Genomic DNA, 19,714 nt, shown 5'->3' on the forward strand with positions numbered 1-19,714 from the left:
GGGGCTGTGGTGCCTGCCTGCAGAGTCCAGAAATGGTAGAACGTGCCCCAAGGCATTGGGGTTTTGTTGTTCTTGTTTTGTTCTTTGCATTCACTCCACTTGCATGATGACATGGAAGGATATTATGGGATATGTGTGAGGTGAAGTGCTCCATCAGGACTGAGAAGTGAGACAATAAAATGGCTCAGCAGGAGGCCTTGTACATCTATAGCTTCTCATTTCAGCAGAGTACCTGTGTGCGCTAGGTAGCATGTGCTGGCATGCTACTTGAGCACAGGTAGCCGCTTTGCAGAAGTTCCATTTGCAGGAGATGCTGTGAGAATGCAAAGGCTACCTGGGTGAGTTCTTTTTGCTGGCCAGACTCCCATTTAAGCAGCAGGAATCTTTCCCTCTCTGCATCTGTCAGCCACTTTCTTCAAGAGGGATTTCTGTCCTCCCTTCCCAGGATGCTGAAGCTATCTACAACTGGCTGAGCGAATTCCAGCTGGAGTGCTACACAGCCAACTTCCTGAATTCAGGCTACGACGTGCCGACTATCAGCCGCATGACTCCAGAGGTAAGGCAGGAAAAACAGAGGCAGGCAGGAAACAACATTAGGACTGCAAGGGAAGGAACTGTTTAATGGTTGCCTAGCATTCATTCAAACATGACTTGATCTCTCAGGGTCTGCTTCTTTTTCCATGGGCGCATCGCAGAACATGCACTACAGAGCATCATCCCAAGTGCTCCAGTCTGCCTGTAGGTTATGCCAGTGGATTAATAAAAATATCTGTTCCATTGTTTCCTCCAGGATCTCACAGCCATTGGGGTGACAAAGCCAGGCCACAGGAAGAAAATCTCCACTGAAATTGGGCAACTCAACATTGCCGAGTGGCTTCCAAATTACATCCCTGTGAGTATGGACAGCACAAGCCTAACCACATTGGCTACGCGGCTGCCTGCCAGTCTGATGGCTGGCACCATCTCCACGATTGTGGCCAGGGCTTTGAGTGGCGGCCTCTGATCTGGAGAGCCAGGTCTGATTCCCCACTCCCCCACATGCAGCCAGATGGGTAGCCTTGGGCCAGTCACAGTTCTCTCAGAGCTCTCTCAGCATCACTTAGTTCTGTTGTGGGAAGTGGAAGGGTAGGTGATTGTAAGCCGCTTTGAGATTCCTTTGGGTAGTAAAAAGCGGGGTAGGAAAAAACAGCTCTTCTTTATAGGACTTGTGTGATTGCAGCAGAGCTTACAGGGTTCTTGAGCATCTCTGTTTGTAGCTGCCTAATGCTTTGCCAGTGAGGCCTTTTCATTCTCACAGCACTGGAGTTGGACCAGCTGTGTGTGGGGCTCACCTTGCCATGGACTTTTTGTCTTGCCTTGGCTTAGTCTCTTACTTTATCACGGACCTTGAAACGGAAGTCAGAACGGCTTGCCATAATGGTTTGCTGAGGAAACATCCACAATAAAGAGTGTAAAGCACATTAATGTCTGAAGACAAATATGAATTGTTATCCATCTCTTTTTTAAAAATCTGGCCCTTTTTGCAAGGAACTCAGGATAGCATAGGTAGCTTTTCCTCCATTTTGCCTTACAACAGGTGTCGATTTATCTGGGAGTGTTAGGCTTGGAGCGTGTGCTCATGCTGGAGCAGGGATTTGAACCTGGGCTGTCCCCAGGCTAGTCTAGCATTCTAAGCAGTGCACCCTGCTGACTCATCCCTCTGGCTTTTATTACTGTTACGAACAACAGAATACCACAAGCCAGATCTAGCTTACAATCTGTGCCCAGATTTCCCCAACTCCTTCCGAATCTCAGAAGGCAAAGCAGCTTGTGTATTTCACAGAGACTGCTCAGGACTTTCCCAGCCAAGGATATTTTAAGCATACTGTAGTGGGCTGAATTTAGAATGTCTTCCTAACATTAAGATGCTCTTCCCAGATGTGGACTCTAGGGGCTCATTATGGTTGGTTGGACTGTTTTCCAGGATGACCTGATGGAATGGCTGAGCGCCATTGGACTCCCCCAGTATCACAAGAAGCTGGTGAGCAACGGCTATGACTCCATCAGCATAGTGACCGATCTGACCTGGGAGGATTTGCAGGAGATTGGCATTAACAAACTTGGTGAGCGGGAGAATGCATGCAGGATTATGAGTGTATTGTGGAACATTCACTTTCTGGTTGTGTGTTTCAAACCAATACGTAACAGATGTAGCTCTTCCTGTGCTGCTGATAACCTGCATCTATAGTGATTGTCAGTACTACAACTCAGCATTTGCTGGTATCAAATGATGCGATAGCCCCTTAAAGTGTCCATTGGTCATCCATGGATGGATGGATGGATAACTGATCCAACCTGAGGTGCTTGATCATTCAAGTCCTTTTAGGAGACCGCATTATAATTGCAGTACTTCTACAGTAAGTGCCTTGTTCTAATACACAGCCCAAAAGGGCAATTGCATTCGTCTGTTAAAACAACACTCCTGTGGCACCCAAAGGACTTGCAGTTATTTTGTGACCTTTGTTTCCAGAGGCCAGATTCTACTAGCCTTGAAACCGTCCTCTAGGAAAAGTCTCTCTACACAAAAGTCTCTCTCACAATCATTTAGTAGAGAATGATGATCACTTTCAAGAGCATAACATTCCATTTGATTTTTCTTATCTGAAGATAGTGCTGCTGAATCTCCCAATGGAGTAGGAGTCATTAGGTCTTGGCACTGTCCCAAATAGGTGTGTGCCCTTCAAAAATAATAATCGGCATTTACTTATAATGGAGAGTCAAACTGGACGTATCTGGGGGGGGAAAGCTGTTTTTTGAGGTAGAAGCCCTTCAAAAATACCCTAATTTTCAAAAAGATTAAACCAGGGAGTCCAATTTTATGGGCCCCCAAAGAAGGTACCCCCATTCTCCATGGGTCTCAATGGAGGGGGGAAAGGGTGTTTTAAGGGAGCATGGTATCTTTAAATGCTTTCTCCAAGCAGCAACTGAACTCCAAAGGTGTTTACCGGGCTTACAGTTCCTTTGAACACTTTCTCTAAATGGTGAGGTCATCTAGAAGGTGTTTAAAGGGACTGCAATCCCTTTATACACCCTTTCACTTCAACTATCCAGTGGTCCTGAAAAATCTAAAATATTTTCAGGATTTTTCATGCTTGGCCATTTTGGATAGCCCAAAACACCCAAATCTATATCCAGCTAAAAGAATAGCAGAAAATATCTATAAGGTATTTTTCAGATTTTTTTTTCCCACAGATATAGCTATGCACACCCCTACCCCCAAAGCATTTCCTCCCTGTCTTCTTTCACGGCTTGGTCTGATGCAGAATAACTTATTCTGAACCGACTTGATGCTGGTTCAGTGCCTTGCCCCTCCTTTGAAGGCAGTCATTAGTATAGTACTTAGGGTAGCCACGCTCTGGATGGTTAGCCAAACTCTGGCTCCTTGCAGAAATGCACCTGTTCTCCATACTACAGAAATCAGTTCCCCTGGAGAAATTGTCCACTATAGAAGGTAAATTCTTTGGCATTATACACCATTGAGGTCCCCCCCCCCCTTCCTAAATTCCACCCTGTTCAGGCTGCACTCCAGGAATTTCCCAACCTGAGTAGCATTGGCTTTGTGCCAAATTGCCTGGGTAATTGGACATTTTTTGGGGCACTGGGAAAGAAGGTCCTTTCCATGAGCATGGGACTTGCCTGATCTTTGGAGTCTACTCCACTCCCGTGCCCAGTCCACCCAAAGGCCACAGAGATTTAGGAAACAGCATTTATAAACATTGTGAGAGAGGCTTTTGCAGAACATGTATCTAACACATTTCCTCTTGGACGTTACAAAGGAAAGACTTTTGAGCAAGTGACTGGGCACATAACCAGTAACATTGACAATCCACAAGGACAATGTCACCTTCAAGGATGCTTCGTGAAAGCAGATTCTGTAACCAGGATTACTTAAATCGCACTTAGATTGTTCCACTCTATCTGTCCATTCCCCCATCGTTTCATTTCTGTCCCATCCTCTGCTCTATGAGCTCAGGATAGCGAAAGAGAGAGGGATACGAGGCTGTGTCTTCTGTTGTCCTCTCTTTTCATTCCCTGGCAGATTATTGCCTATCTAGCAAAAGTAGGCCACAGTCCTTCAGTCTGGGGCATGTGTGTGAGCCTAAATTTAGGCTCTGCCTCTCTTGTATTGGTCTAGCCTGAGACGGGATTTAATACCGTCCCTTGCTATAATAGACAGCTGAAGAGGGACGCATTCATTTGAGCTTAATTTTTGCTTCTCCATTGCCCTCTGCAGGTCACCAAAAGAAGATCATGCTGGCTGTCAAGAAGTTGACAGATCTCCGCAAGAGCCTGAACCAGGCTGATGCCAGCACTCTGAGGCGGAAGATCCCTGGCGCCTTAGACGTTGTTACCATTGAGTCTGTTGAGAATGGGGAGGGCCACTCTCCCCACACCCCCAAGATGACCACTTTCCAGGACAGCGAGCTGAGCTATGAGCTCCAGACAGCCATGTCCAACAGCTGCCAGGAGACACTGACCATCAAGAATACTCAGGGCATATCCCGGAGCCAAGAGAGCATCGGCATGCGCTCCAGGGGATCAGGGCACTCCCAAGAGAACATGTTGTCCCAGAGTGCCGTCTCAAGCCGCTCTCAGGAGAGCCTGGGCAGTGGAGAAAGCAGCAGTGGGAGCAGTGGGGGGCGCTCTTCCACCCAACCCCACCTCCTGGACAACCCCCAGGGGCAGCCCAGCCCAGAGAGCTACGGGACGTTTATTCCACAGCTCAGCTGCCCAGATGGAGTCAATGGCCATTCCAATGGTTGTGTGGGAAGCCCCTTGAGGGAGAGAAATCTGCCCGAGGGCATGGATCAGTACCAGAGGCCCAGTGCTCTGAAGGGGGATTTCCTCCCCTATGCGGTTCCGTCAGAGCCACCAAACCCCTCCCCCAGCACATCACCCCACACAGGCAGTAAGAGAACCGCCCCCTACGTCTTCATGTATCCCCACATGTCAGCGAGGGCACAGCAACCTCATTCGCCTTCTGCTCCTGAGCAGACAAAGACACTGGATCACGTCGGCACTCAGAGGACCACCCTGCAATCAACAGCTCAGAAAGCTTTCTCCTATCTCTATTCCCACTGTGGGGGCACGGAGCCGCCTCATGTGCCCCCAAAGCCCGCTGCTTCCACCACCTCCAGGGAGGCACAAAATGGCGAGGGGCCGAAGCATAAGAAACGGTCGCACAGCTTGAATCGCTGCGCCTTGAGCGACGGGGAGCCCGAGGAGGAGGAGCCACCCAGTAGCTCGGTGGGCTCTTACGCGACCCTGACCAGACGGCCCGGACGGAGCCAGGTGCCACGGGCACAGCCCCCCACAGAGGCTAGGGTTTCACGCAGCCAGTCCTTTGCCATCCGTGCCAGAAGGAAAGGCCCCCCGCCCCCGCCCCCTAAACGCCTCAGCTCAGTCTCCAGCGCACAGACTGCTGATGCTGAGTATGAACAAGGCTCAGAACCACAGAAAGGGTCTCTACCTTCTGAAGATGGAGGAGGTAATCTTCTCAACAGGGGCTGCCCTTTCAGAAGCACATCCATTGTACCTGAGGGACCCGCAGCTGAGGAGAGCCCGAGTAAACCTCTTCAGTCTCCAACCCCCCTCACAGGGGCCGATGAACTTGTGGCTAATGGGGCAGGCCCACACAATTCCTTCGAAGGGGATCCCGGCAGCGCTGAAGCCGCTAGTGGCAGAAGCCAGCTCTCCGAAAGCAGCCTTTCCAGGAGACGGACGGTGAGTGAGCCCACCGTCCCCATGACAGAGGTTTCGCTGCAGAGCCACGAGGACGTCCAGTCCGACACCGATGAAGAGGTCCAGGCAGGGAAAGACGGACAAGCCCCGTCTCCCTGCTCTTCCCAGAGCAGTTCCAGCGAGTGCATTCCCTTCGCTGAAGAAGGCAATCTGACCATCAAGCAGCGGCCAAAGCCCGTCGGGCAGCCGAAGATGGAGGACGTTGTGCCAGACTCAGATTGTGCCCCGACCCAGTCCAGCGGCGAAGAACAAGGAGGCCAAGCAAGGGAGACCCCAGTGGTCCCGGAGTTCAACCTCACCGAGTCTGACACAGTGAAGCGCAGGCCCAGAGGCAAAGAGAGGGAGCCCCTCCAGAATGTGCTGAAGGCTTTTGGTGTCGATGCCCCGAGCACAGCCCCGGCTGCTCCGTCAGCACAATACGCCCAGGCTCAGGTAGTCAGCATCGCTGGACCCCCCTTGCGCCCGATGGAGCAGCGGTCTACCGGAGACGCTTTGGACGAGGACAGCATGGGATTGCAGATTGCTGAGATCGAGAAAAGCATCCTTTCTCTGGAAAGGGGGATCAAGAAGCCCCCTCCCTCTGTGAAACCCACCACCTCGATGCCACCGCAGATGGAGAGACATGGGAGATCGTTCCAGCTAAGGGCGCCAGTCACAGGGACAAGTATGCCAGCTGCAAAAATGCCATCTATCCCCCGGCCTGTTTGCCTCAGGAAACCAGCTGTTGGCTGGAAGTGGGCAGCTGAGTAGCTGAAGGGCAGGGCAGCAGCCAGAGGGCTTTCTCCAAAAGCCAGAAATATTTACAGAAGGCAGCATTCTCCCCCCACAACACACCCACACACGGAGTCACACTTTGCTGGCCCTGCAGCTCCCTTTCTGCTGAGAGAAACTAGCAATCTAGTGCTATTCCAGCTTCCTCTGGTCTCTGACTGAAGGATGGGCGGGGACCAGGGTAGCACCACATAGCCCTTCTTGGCGGGGGAAGAGGGAGCCGAAGGTGATAGAAGGGGAAGACAGGACATGTTTGGCAGGCAGCAAAGGAGAGCTGGGAGGGCTTTTCAGCCACTGAAGCTGCTCTAGAAGCCATTTGCAAGGAGCCCAGAGAGACTGACTCCCCTAGCCGGAGACAGAGCCAAGAACAGATGGTGGTGGGTGGAACAAATAACCTCCCTGGAACGGATAAGCAGCAAGATCCACCCCATTCACAAGAATTGACAAATATTCCAGGGGTTGGATCTAGTGGACCATTTCTGCCGATGGAAGGGTGATTTGTTTGCCGAGCATGACTCTTAGACCTTAGCTTAAAATGCCCACAGAGTCCTGTTTCTTGGAGCAGCATTTCTGGGAGCATTTGGGACACAGCAGGAGGGGAGCAGGGAGAAGGTAGAAATCCCCCCATCCACAGAAACACTCCCTTGGATCCAACCCCTTGGGTCTCCCAGCAAGAACAGGCCGCTGAAGGCTTTCTCAGGGTAGCTCTTCCACTGCTGGCACAATGACTGCTCCAAAGGCATACAAAAACGGGGCCTCCAGAGTCAAATAACCTGCACCAGGGTATGTGTTCCTCCTACGCTTCCTTAAGTAGCTGAGCCCTGAAGGAAAGAGAGGGAACTTAAAGGAGGAGGCCAGGATGCGTGATGACGAGTAACGATATACGCAGGGATCACAATCAGTCGGGCCACATACACAGTACAAGGAAAGGCAAAATACTGTCAGGGTCAGCAGGCTGCTCCCTAAGGCACTTAAGCCTCATTGCCTAATTCTGGCAAAATTACTGCACCTCCAGGCTCCCAGCTGATGCCAGTTATCCCAGTTGAGGTGGTCTGCAGAGGCAAGAGGAAAAAGGGACCTATTTTGACCCCTCCCAGGAATGCTGAGCTGTGGGTCACGGCACCCGGTTGAGAGAAAAGCCACCCAGGACGGTGCTGCAGTGAGGAAGGGGATCAGGCAAGATTCTTATTCATTAAAGCTTGGCTAGCCCATTTTTTTCTCTCACTGTATGACAGCAACGTAAGGCAGCTAACACCACTAGTAAGATCACTTTCGTGTCAGTGGAAAAGCCGAGAGGCTCAAACCTCATGTGGCCGCCATGCTTGTGGAGTCCAGATATTTGGTCCGCTGTTTCTGTGGGAGCACAAAATAGCTCTCAGAAAGTGACAGGAGAGAAACCTAATAAAATCAGAGTCCAGTGGCACCTTTAAGACCAACAAAGATTTATTCAAGGCGTGAGCTTTCGAGTGCTTACAGGCCTTAAAGATGCTACTGGACTCTGATTTTATTGTGCTACTTCAGACCAACACGGCTACTCATTTGAATCTATACTTAAGGAGAGAAACTTGCCACTGATGTCTCCTGCAGTTGGATTGCTTACTGGGCGTGTGAGTGAGGTCACTGGTGCGTCCCTACCTTTTGGTTTTTTTCCCTTTCAGATGACTCAGCCAAGCACACGTCCATCGCTTCTACCAAACTGGTGTTTTCAGGGCCGAAAACTATCTACCAGCAAGTTCTGCAGAACTCCCGCAACACTGTCGCCCCCTGGGCAGCCACTGAAATGGTGTCAGAAGCGACCGGACCCTACCCCATGAAACTGGGGCTCAGTGGCAAGCCAGCCTTGAGTTTTGGGGTACCCCTTTTAACAAGGCCTTTGAATGCATCTCCAGACATGACTCAGGTTCAGCAAAGACTGGGACAAACCAACTCGTCCTCGGTGTCCACTCCTGAGGCTGCTGAAAAGAAGATCATCACAGAAGAAGCACAGAGGTAAGTTTTGAGCTTGGGTCGTGGTGGAGGGGGGGGGGGGGCAAGCAAGGGGCCTGTATCCTCATCAAACCTCTCTTTTGTCATGGGGACAAGTATGCAAACCCAAAGCACACAGAAAACGCACAACAGTTGCTAAGAGTGTACCCGCAGACGTGCTTCCGACACATTCGCCCTGATCTGCATAGGAACCCTGCACAAGCACATGTCATCCTAGATGCCGGGGGAGTTGCAAACACTGAGTAAACAGTCAGTGCCAGCAGCTGGGGCTGGGTATGCGTAGTCTGCCAAATGATGGTTATGGTTGCACATTGTTTCCAAGGCTGTGCTTGGACACAGGCCCAGCTGTTGCACATGTGTATCAGCAGGACTGAAGCCTGCGATCTTATGTGTTCAATGCACACATGTTGCTTTGATTGCTGTTTTAGGGATTGGTAGGTTGCCCTTGCATGTGTAGCATGTGAGAGTCCAAAGGTTGGTTAAGAAGCAAAATGTATTTAAATGTGGGGGTTTCTCTTTGGATGGAACTGTTCAGAGTTTTTTTTTAAAGGGAAAGCTGTATGTGAAAAGCTATACCCACCATTCCATTATTTGGATTGTATTTGTATTCTGGCTTCCATGGTGGCGTGCACAATACATTGCGGGGGGGGGGGGGCTGGCTCTCAGCTAAACGTTTACATCCAGATGTCTGTTTTTCATTCTCTCTTCTCCCCTGCTTCATGTGGTCTACTCATGTTAGCAGTGTCAGATCAGAGCCAGGAACGTACAGGAATTCAGACTGCTGCTATTTGGATCCAGGCTAAATTGGCGATTTCTACCAATTCCCTCCTCATAAGAACACAAGAAAAGGCTGTCGGATTAGACCAGTTGTCTGTCTGTCTCAAGATACTGACAGCCGCCAAGCAGTTGTCCTGGAGGGCTAAACAGAGCAGTCTTGGGGATTCAGAGGGATTGGGTGGGGGCGCACTGAGGGATCCTTCCTCAGTATCCCATATCCACCTGGAGCAGCATTTTATGGAGGTCACTGAGTTTTGGGAGGCAGAAGGTGGGAAACTTCCATTCCTCTGATGGAAAATTTAGTCTCAATCCCACCTGGTATTGTTAAGGCACAAGTGGCTCACATCAGCAGACCATTCATGTGACAGGGGAAGAGAGAGAGAAGCCATTTCATGTAGTCATCCCTGGACTCCTTACTGGAAGGAGAGGTCTTTGAGCCCCAGTCTGGCAAGGGAGGAATGGACCATTAAGTCAGAGACCCTGCAGCTCACCTGACCATGTCTCCTGTCTTTGCCCCCTCCAGTCACTATGGGACAGTGCCCTCTACCAAGAACATCCTGGAAGACATCAGCAACATGTTTGATGACCTAGCAGAGCAGCTGGATGCCATGTTGGACTGAGAGCAAGTTCTTCTCCTGGGCTGCAGGTTCCTCCTCCTCCCACACTGTGCTTGTCTAATGGGACAGTCTTGGGTAGGTGGCCCTGCAATTACTTCTGGTCTCCATTTCCTGTACGTTGCCATCTTACTCACCTGACAGTGGAAGGGGAGGAAGAGTCTCAGGCCTAGAATCCGGCCTAGGCCAACCGCAGCCTGCCACTTACGCTCCGGGACCCGCATCTCTGAGATGGGGTTGAAGCACAATGGATTGAGAGCACTTACTGCAGGCCAACTTCCTTTCCTTATGTGCACCAGAACCCTTCCCAGGCCTAACAAGCTTTGGTGCTCCCAACTGCCAGGAAGGAGCTGCCTGACGGCCTGCCACTTGGACTCCCTGTCAAGGAAAGGTTGGTGCCAGAGAGCCTTTCTTGGGCTTCTGGCCTCTTCCCGTTGCAATGCCCCAAACATCTCCATTCATTTACAGGTTGCCAATAATCTGTCACCTTGGCTGGTGACAGCAGCAAGGGGACCAGGCACTCAATAAGGACCACTGCCCTCGGTTGCCAAAGTGGATCAAGATTGGTAGCCTGACACTTTGCAGAGCAAGGCCAGTCCTTGCTGCTCTTCCCCCCCCCCCCCCCCCGAACACATCACTAGGAGAAGGACCGTGTAATCTGGGTGGGCAGCAGTCCTCCCTTTTCTTCTTCCAGAAGCAGCTGGCCAGACTCAAAGTTCTTAGAGGAGCAACAAGGCTCAACTTTTCAGTAACTAGCTGAAAACTACGTGATCTTCTTTCCAAGTACCTTCGTCTTGTTCATCATGCCTAGAGTGGAAAGGAAAGGGAGAGGTCTTCCACCTCCTCCCCGCTGCCTTTCTATAGTATCCGGGAGGGAAATGCTGATTAGTGTTATAGGGTGTATAGTGCCCTCTTGTGGCAAAGGGATGCCCCTTATGCTAAATCACTCTCCATTGCAGTTGTAAGATTATTTTTTTGCCTCTCAGCTGCAAATGCTCTTCCTTTGTCCTTTGCCCCACAGCCAAAAGAGACACTGCCTTTTTCATCAGATGAATTCTGGCAGAGCTTGGGCAATGGGCAAAGCTGCCTCCCAAGGCCCTCACTCTCCAGCAAGAGGCTAATGGAGCAGCTTGACCCCAGGGACCTGACCAGCCCATTGCTTCTTTGAAAACGGGGCGAGGCGCCTCCTTCATGGGGTTCTGCATCGAGGAGAAAGACCTTGTGCATCTACAGACCACCTATTTAAATAAGTCCAAAATGGTGCCAGGCCAGCCTAACATGCCCAAGCGCGAAAACGAAACAGAAAATTGCACAATTGGTACTTGTGTGTCAAGTGCTGCGATTAGAATGAAAACCACCAAAGAACTATGTCCTAGAACAGCAAAGTAAAATGAGTGGCCCAGCTCTGAACCAGCAGTAGAGGCATCCATGGCCATGCAGCAGTTCAGAACTAGAGCCCCTGATCCTGGTAGCCCTGGAAAGGCAGGGTGTCTCAAGGCAGAATTTTATTCTTACGTTTTTAATGGGTCTTGGATGGGAGGCTGCCAGTGATGGCATTAGCTGGGGAAGAGGCGAAATTCCAAGGGGAAAAGGCAAAAGCAATAAGGGCCCAGTTGCATTTTAGAGCTTCAGCAGAGCTTAACACAGCTTTGGTGCAGAGTTTTTGTCTCCATGGCATCAAGTGGATTAGTCGGGCTCTGGCTGATAGCTGGAGCCAACAGGATAATTTTAAAGAATTAGCTGCAACCAGTGGCACTTTACTGAAAGGTTCAAAGAAGCCTTTCTTTTTTAAAGGAGGTTTTAAATTTCACACTAGTTGACATGGGATGAGTCCAGTTTTCTTCACTGTCAATAAAACTGTAATTTTTTAAAAAAATAGTGTATATATTTTTAAAGTGTGGTTTGTTATATATTTACTAACCAGAGTTCTGTTGTACTTTGGGGTCTGGGACTGAATCACGTTAATGTCTGAGCCACTTGGGTGCAGGAAAATGACGTTCTTGTTATCACTGAGGGAAATGCAGCTTATTTTTTAAGAACTCGTCCTTTATTGTGAAAGATATTGTATGCTGTGTAAATTATGTATGGATGCAAAGGTGTCTAACCTCGGTCACGTCTGCACACATCAGGGAGGCAGATCTAAACCGTCTGGCTCATTGGTGTTAATCATGAGTTCTTGTATTCCGCTAACATCAGTTGCGACTTAATGGTATTAAACACCGGGGACTGTTTCCCCCTTCTGATGCTCGTGTTTGGCTCGCTTAGTCTCCTCTTTTCCATCAGTTCCAATTCAGGATGTGCATGTCTCTCTTATTTAACACAGCTGTTGCCTTCCAAGAAAAGATCTGAAAAGTTGGCTTTCCTTGAATGATTAAGAGTCAGTCTTCACTGTACAGATTGTACTTCGGTATGGTGACTGCAGTATAAAGCTATATATGCCACTCAGCAAATGTGAAGTGTCTGCGTGTATCTAATAGCTGGGGTGGGAAAGCATCACCCCCCCACCCTCTACAGATATATTTCTTTAATATCTGACAAACTATAACAAAAATCAGCTCTAACTATTTAACCAAGCAATGTAAGGTAGTGCGAGAAAACATCATCACATTTCACTGTCCACATTGCTTATTTTATCGCTTCCTTCCATAAGTCCTTGCCTAGGGAACTGAATCAAGAAGATATTGGCAGGGAGCTATTTTGCAGAAGAAAGAAAGCTGGCCCGCCCCACAGTATTGCCTAGTATTGCATAGTTAGGAGGAGAGCCACAAGCAACCAATGGGTACCAAGACAGAGCTGACACAGTGGACAGGCGTGTGCTCTTGGAAGTCCCCAATTCAAGCCTTTGCTTCCTCTACACCAGGGGTAGTCAACCTGTGGTCCTCCAGATGTCCATGGACTACAATTCCCATGAGCCCCTGCCAGAAAATGCTGGCGGGGGCTCATGGGAATTGTAGTCCACTGACATCTGGAGGACCACAGGTTGACTACCCCTGCACCACCCCTTGCAGGGCTCTTGCACAAGTGAGCTGGGCATTGGCTTCAGCGTCCATTCAGCTCGCTTTCCAAAGACAGAGGCCAAGACACGCCCAAGCCTACAGTATCAAAGACAATTGTTTATTGCCATTCTTATCAGTTGCTCTGTTACGTTTTATACAATTTACAAGTTTAATACAAATCTATTTTTTTACATACATCCAAAAAAGGTTTTCTTTAAAATATAAAATATACACCATTTAAAAACAGTTTGATTGGGGGCGGGGATTCATTCCAAAAGGCGTGCCCATGCTCTTCTGAAGCCCTGGCTAGCCACGGAGGAAGGGACCAGGAGCCATCTGAAAGGCCCCATTCCTCATGTGTCCACTCCAACAGAGGACAATCGAGGGGGGGGGGAGAAAATCTGTGCAGTGGGCAGAGGAGAAACATTTCCGGAGTAATCAACTGTCACAAGCAGGAACTTACAGAAAGTCTAGTCTCTGATGCAGGGGTTGGGGTTTTCTTTGGGGGGAGGGACTGTTGCCTTTTAAGTACACTCAAAGAAATTCATGGCCAAAAGGCCAGTGTCCTTCAGGACTCCCTGTTTAGTTCAGAAAGAGGAAAAGTGCAGGGGGGCTGCTGAAATGTGGCAACAAAAATTAAGGCCTCAGCCGAAGACTCAAGGGACAGGCTGGGTGCAAAGGAAAGCATTCTTCGCCGCCTTCAGATGCACACCCTAGCCACCTGGAGCCAAATTGGGGAGAGGGTCATAGAACATGGGAGTTATTAGCCGAGTGCACAAGAGCTCATTATCTCTGGAGGTCCACGCAATATATTTCACTGTACGCTAGACCTTTAGCTTCATATTGGGGAAAGCAAAATTGAAATAAAGTGACAAGGGGGTAGTTTTTAAGATATTTCCAGACGATAGCTTGTTTAAAAATCAAAAGCAACCTACTGATCAGATTCCCGGCCAATGTGCTCAACAAAACTGCAGAATTTTCCATGTGCTGATTACTTGAAAGTACATAACTCTGGCCTCATCTGCAATGTTATCTGGAAATTTAAATGCCATATGCTTGCTGAAGAGGTGGATATCTCAGATTTAACTGCAGTTAAAACAGAAACATAGTATTTTTTCTGGTTTGACCAAGAGGTTCGCACGTTTTGTAAGGGTGGGCCAGTGCTTTCAAGCATACTTAACATCTGAGGTAAATGTATTTGATCCAAAATTCTGGGAAGTGAAGCAGAACTCCCTGGGAGCTATGAATACTTGAAATCAGCATACACTACCCCAAAATATGAACATTGTACTTTTAAGTGAGACCATGTGTCTGGCTAAGGAAGAGACTGTTCCTAGACAGAGCAGGGTGGAAAAGAAAGGTTGCCAGAAGAGGTGGTTCCGGTTTTATCTTGCCAAAAAGCAACATCTAGAATTTACTCACCATGACTGAAATTTGGCAGGCGAGGCAGAGAATGGAGGACATGGATTCTCACCATTCCTGGGCAGACACCCCTACAATGGACTCTCTTTGTGCCTGGAGAACAAATCTGAGGATTTGAGAAAGGATGCTCCAAAATTGCAGGTAAAACCAAGAGACTTCACCACACCCCCCAGGCCTTAAAGGCTCTAGGGCCAGCCCCTAAGAGGGAATGTGGTACATAGATGAGCAGCAACGATGGGTCTCGGCCAGGGCCAATATAAGCAGTAAGCCTGAAGAACTCTTTCCCTGCAGAACCGAGGGAACAGAGGTTTATAAACAGATAACAAATATGGCAAGGGAAGGGAAGAAGACTGCTGAGTAACCATTAAGGAGGACACATCCACAAAAGAGGACAACCTCCTAAAAGGCAACTTCTTTGCAAGCAACCAGCAGAAGAAGGGCAGGAAAGGATGCTGGTTAACTAGAAACAGACCTGCACATATAACTGCATGTTTCCAAATGCTGGCAACAGTTCACCTGACTGGAACAAGAGGGAGAACCTATTTCCTGAAGGAAGCACATCAGCTTGGCAGATTGAGGATGCCACTGAGCAACCTGTGGTGAGAAGGTAGATGTCCGGCCCTATCTTCCTTTCCCCATTCAATGCGACCAGGGAAAGGGTGGTTTGCAAATTCCTCCTCCTACAGAAGAAAGCCAGTCAAGTTCAGACACAGGCAGCTTGCAGGGTAGGCTGTCTCCCAGGCACATACAAGCCTGTGTGTTCTCAGGATCTCACAAGGTCTCTCTCAGAGCAAGACAAGGTTTTGCTTTCATCCAGGGAAATCTTTTTTTTTTAAAAAAGACCCTGCAGTGTGTGTGCCAAAAGAAAACCCAGTGCTCCATCATGTCAGTGCTGAGCATTAGATTGCCTCATGGGACTCAGGCTAAGGTGACCACACAATTACCCTGCTCTTTAAAGGATGCTCTCGCCATGGGAAGGGTGATACTGCCCTATTAACTCTGTACTAAATACCTACATCTTAAGAGGAACTCTGCAGAGCAGTCTGTCTCCAGAATGACCAGAGACATTGTGGCCCACCAGACAGGAATAGAGGAGATCAACAAAGAGGTCAACAAAATAGAGGAAACAACGTAAAAGTCAGTACTGTTACCCCGTCCTGCCCCCCAAAAGCTCCTCACATCAAATAGGAATTCCTTGCATACAGCCCCCTAGGATCCACTTCAGCCTGCTGGATCCCACAAAGGGTCAAAGGAAGAGGTACTAAAATAAATAAAAGGAACAGCAGCAGTCTTGTCTACGGATGCTTTGCCTGGGGCTCCTGCTACAGGTTTCCATCTCCCAAGGGGCTTCTCTCCACTTATTCTGCACCTGCCAGATGGGTTCAGGTGTGAAGCTGCATCTCTCCCTGCCAGCAAAAATGCCAAGGCTGTGTGGGAAAGGAATGTGCAGCCCTCAGCCCTGCACACAGCGCTTCCTACTGGTGAGTGGGGGCTAGAATGGAGAATTCATGCCCAGCTTGGTTTCAAACTGCAGCTTCTGCCTCTTCTGGTAACGTACTCGAACCCTGGAGAGACAGAAAGGAGGGAGAACATCAGTTAAAGAGGAATCAAGAGGGGAAGAAATTAGCAAGAGCCGTGCTGGGTGAGACTAAGATCTAGTCCAGCATCCTGTTTTCCATCGGGGCCAACCCAAAATCCCAAGTAATCCCCCTCCAGGATGCATTCACAGTTCCCACACTGTGGAGCTGGAGAGAGGTGCAGCAACACGGGCCAGTAACTCATGATCCGAATTTATCATTTTAAAGCCTTCCACGTAATCCTCTGCCACTCTCATGTGTTCTGTAGCGGATAAATTTATGGGGCTTCTCAGAAGAAGGAAAGCGTAAAAGACACGGAGCGTCCCCAGCAGCAGCTCTTCGCAGGCCCTGCTGCACAGTGCGGAATTTGACAGGACGTCTGGCCTCCAGAGTATCGGCCACAGAGGGAAGTGCCCACATGAGATCCAGCTTGAGGGGAAACCATCAGCTGCCACAAGCTATATTTATTTATTAAGTTTCTATCCCACCCTTTCCCGGGACTCAAGGAGGTTTGCATACAGTAAAATACAGTAAAAGATTTCAATCATTAGCCAATAATACAAATTAATTTGAATTAAAACTTAGTTAAAATTAGCTTTTTTAAAAAGATGGGATATCTTTGCCTTGCAGCCTCAACCTTCCCCCAAGACTGTCCCCTAAGAACACTTCTGCCCCTTTTTCTTGCTATCGACTACCCCAGTTTTCACCCAAATACTTTTTACTTTGGTAGGAGCAAAATGGCAAGGGACCACTGATTCAGATTATTGGGACAGATGTTCACCAAGGAGAGGATCTCTGGTTCCTTGGCACACAGGAGTTGTACTTTTTACATTTTGGCACATGGTGCCCTGTGCTCATTCGGCTACTGCTGACACGGAGACACCGGACACCTGCTTTGCTGCGGCAGAGAGCTGAAAGCGCTTTTCTCCAAAGACATGCACACAAGAGGACGCTTTAACCAAGAGTCAGCTTTCCGAAAAGCAGTTCTTGATTGACTGAAATAAAAATCCTCTTTACCATTCTCTGTGGGATCCATAGCTCTGACGCCATGGATACTTTAGTCAATATTTGACATCTGTCAAAGCTGGGAGGAAGGGGGGAGAAGATGTCTTGGCTGCATAACAGGAAGTCTTAGCTTCTCTTTGGCCTCGTCTCCTCCACTTGCCCTCTACATTTAGAAACGCCCTCAACATTTCCTCCACATTGCAAGTCTCCTATGGAATAAATATTTTCACATTCTAAAGCATTGTGAAACTGTACCCCTGGTGGGATGAGACTGGCACTTGTGTGCTTCTTCAATCAAGGCTATTTTAATCTGGACTCTGGACATTTGCTCTGGCCTAGACAAAAAGCAAAGTCAGGCCAACCTTCCCAAGAGTGCATCAGGGACCCTTGGCAGAACTGATTGACCCCTCATGAACTCAGCATCAGAACTCATGATCCTAGCCATCCCAGATCGATCAACCTTTTGATCATCACATCAAAAGAGCACCTGCCCCCTTTTGTTCAAAAGCCTATGTGACTTTTCAACACATATCTGGCTAAGGAAAGGCTATGCAGACCTTTCCTTTGGGCCACCAGTGTGCTCGTGCTCGCCTCTGGCGGGGCCCAACTTGGATGTTGGTTCATTCCTGTTGCCCTGACACCATCAACACACCCAACTCCTTCGTCTGCGCCAAATCAGTAATTGTATGAAACCTTGTTGCCCTCTTCCCCAAACCTAACCATTTCCTATCAAATTTTCCCCTGTCACATGTGCAGTGAGATTCCTTAGTGTTTGTCTGCGTAATATTCCTTTAAGAGGAGGAGGAGGTTCTGCTGCTTTTCTCTACCCGAAGGAGGCTCAAAGTGGCTTACAGTCGCCTTCCCTTTCCTCTTCCCACAACAGACACCCTGTGAGGTAGATGAGGCTGAGAGAGCCCAGATATTACTGCAGGGCTCCCTTTTCAAGTAACCCTTTCTCTCAGTCAGAACAGCTTTATCAGTTTGCTTCTTCACTTGCATCACTGTTATTTAATGAGTTCTGCCTGAGGCTAACAGTATTGCACCCCTGTTTATACAAGTTCTACTTCAAAGGCTTGGTTATATGCTTTCTAGGAAAGGGATTCATGCCCAGATTATCAAAGGGAACTGAGAGCATTGGCTGAATGAAGCAGGGCTGTCCCAGGGTTCAAAAGTGGTTCTGGCCAATGTTGTGTGCTTGTTGTTGTTTTTCCTGAGGGGACAGCCAAATGGCCTTTGGTGGTAACAGTCCTAGAGAAAGTGTCCTTACTAGCCAATCAAAACAGGCTTGAATTCAGTGTTTTACTCCAAGACACAGGCATCTATAAGGGTTAAAAGGAGGGATTCTTCCTCATGCTTTGCTGATGAGCTTCCATAAACATCTGGCCAGCTGCTGCTGGAAACATGCTGAACTCTACTGACCTTTGGGTGGCTCTAGCCAGGCACCTCCTCTTCTTAGCCACAGTCTTCATCCTGCAATGCCCATTACCCAACTAGTGAGCACTTTGGCATGGGCCGCTCACACAGCGTGTGGCCTGCAGATGGCAAAGACTGGTCACTCCAGTCTTTGGTCACTCCAGTCTTTGGGACTATTGCACATCGCTCTTTTCCCCTCTACTTTAAAGGATCAACGTGGAAACGGAAAAAGCAGCCCATGCAGATACATCCCAAAAGAAACCGCACCAAGGGCTGGCATAGCATTGTACTCAAGGGAAAAAATTGTTAGGTGGATAAGTCCGTTCGCATCCCAGTTTTATTTCAAGCCTCAGCAGGTGGTCTTAAGGCAAGCCATTATCTCCCAACCCTCTGCCCCATCAATTTGTTCTATGAGTATAATTAAGCTGGACCTGCACTATCGGGGTAAGAATTACTGAGGTAATATATGTGAAGTCCTATGAGTACTCTGGAAAAGAAACATATGCAATTCTCAGGCCCTCTTACTACATAAAGTGTTAATGAGGCCGATGGCCCACAGATGCAGCTTCTTACCTGATTTCATGGAGTTTGACAGTCTCATTGATGATCACAACAAGAATGAGGGAGAGCAAGCCCAGCAGCCAGGAGGCCATGGGGATGTCGTCCATTTTGTAGGCCACAGGAGACTCAAGGTTCACCCAGAGCTTCAGGTCCAGAAGGGTCTGAATGACCTGGCCCAGCAACCTGCCACAAAGAGACCAAGACTAGGACTTAGGATGGCTTGGCCCCAAGGCTTCTGCCCCTGCTCCTTCGCTCACCAGGCATCCTCACTGGATCAGCAACCAAAGTGGAATGTGCCAGTGGAGGAATGGATCGCATCAGGCAGCCATTCTCAACCATATTTTTGGTCACAGCCCTTTTAGGAGTTTTTCTCAGGCTCCAGGGCCTCCTGCAGTAGGCTGGCCAGTTATGCAATGAGCTAGTCCAAAAAAAACCTAAGCTAGGAGTAAACTATACTTGACATACCTTGTCTTCCATATACGCAAGACAGACTTCTAGAACATTCAACCAAGAGAAGCATGTGCATTGATTTTTTTTCTTGAATGCATTAATTCAAGCACACACAAAGGAATGCATTACATGATTTCTTTTTCTTTCCCTTGACGAAAGTTGAACTTTCTTGCAATTAATGATGTCATACATCAGGGGTAGTCAACCTGTGGTCCTCCAGATGTTCATGGACTACAATGCTGGCAGGGACTCATGGGAATTGTAGTCCACAGACATCTGGAGGACCACAAGTTGACTATCCCTGTCATACATGACAAAAGGGTATTTCATTGGTTCAGTTACCAGGCCCCCCAGAAACCCT

General features: G+C 48.7%; 2 protein-coding genes across 15 annotated transcripts in view; one reads left to right on the forward strand and one right to left on the reverse strand.

Annotated features, from left to right (window-relative positions):
• The window catches only part of CASKIN2 (CASK interacting protein 2), a 110,811-nt gene extending 98,639 nt beyond the window's left edge, over positions 1-12,172 (forward strand). For all 8 annotated transcript variants that reach the window (XM_077327830.1, XM_077327831.1, XM_077327829.1 and 5 more), the window contains 6 exons: positions 446-556; positions 791-892; positions 1,964-2,102; positions 4,274-6,445; positions 8,211-8,541; positions 9,839-12,172. In XM_077327830.1, the coding sequence (XP_077183945.1) occupies positions 446-556; positions 791-892; positions 1,964-2,102; positions 4,274-6,445; positions 8,211-8,541; positions 9,839-9,935 (2,952 nt within the window). In that variant the 3' untranslated portion in view covers positions 9,936-12,172. The remainder of the gene's footprint in view (positions 1-445; positions 557-790; positions 893-1,963; positions 2,103-4,273; positions 6,446-8,210; positions 8,542-9,838) is intronic.
• An 855-nt stretch (positions 12,173-13,027) lies between these two features.
• The window catches only part of TMEM94 (transmembrane protein 94), a 121,865-nt gene continuing 115,178 nt past the window's right edge, over positions 13,028-19,714 (reverse strand). For all 7 annotated transcript variants that reach the window (XM_077327843.1, XM_077327844.1, XM_077327841.1 and 4 more), the window contains 2 exons: positions 18,916-19,086; positions 13,028-15,912 (listed from right to left, as the gene is read on the reverse strand). In XM_077327843.1, coding sequence (XP_077183958.1) covers positions 15,840-15,912; positions 18,916-19,086 — 244 coding nt within the window. In that variant the 3' untranslated portion in view covers positions 13,028-15,839. The remainder of the gene's footprint in view (positions 15,913-18,915; positions 19,087-19,714) is intronic.

Source organism: Paroedura picta, chromosome 3 (assembly GCF_049243985.1).
Source record: "Paroedura picta isolate Pp20150507F chromosome 3, Ppicta_v3.0, whole genome shotgun sequence".
NCBI classification, from domain to species: Eukaryota; Metazoa; Chordata; class Lepidosauria; order Squamata; family Gekkonidae; genus Paroedura; species Paroedura picta.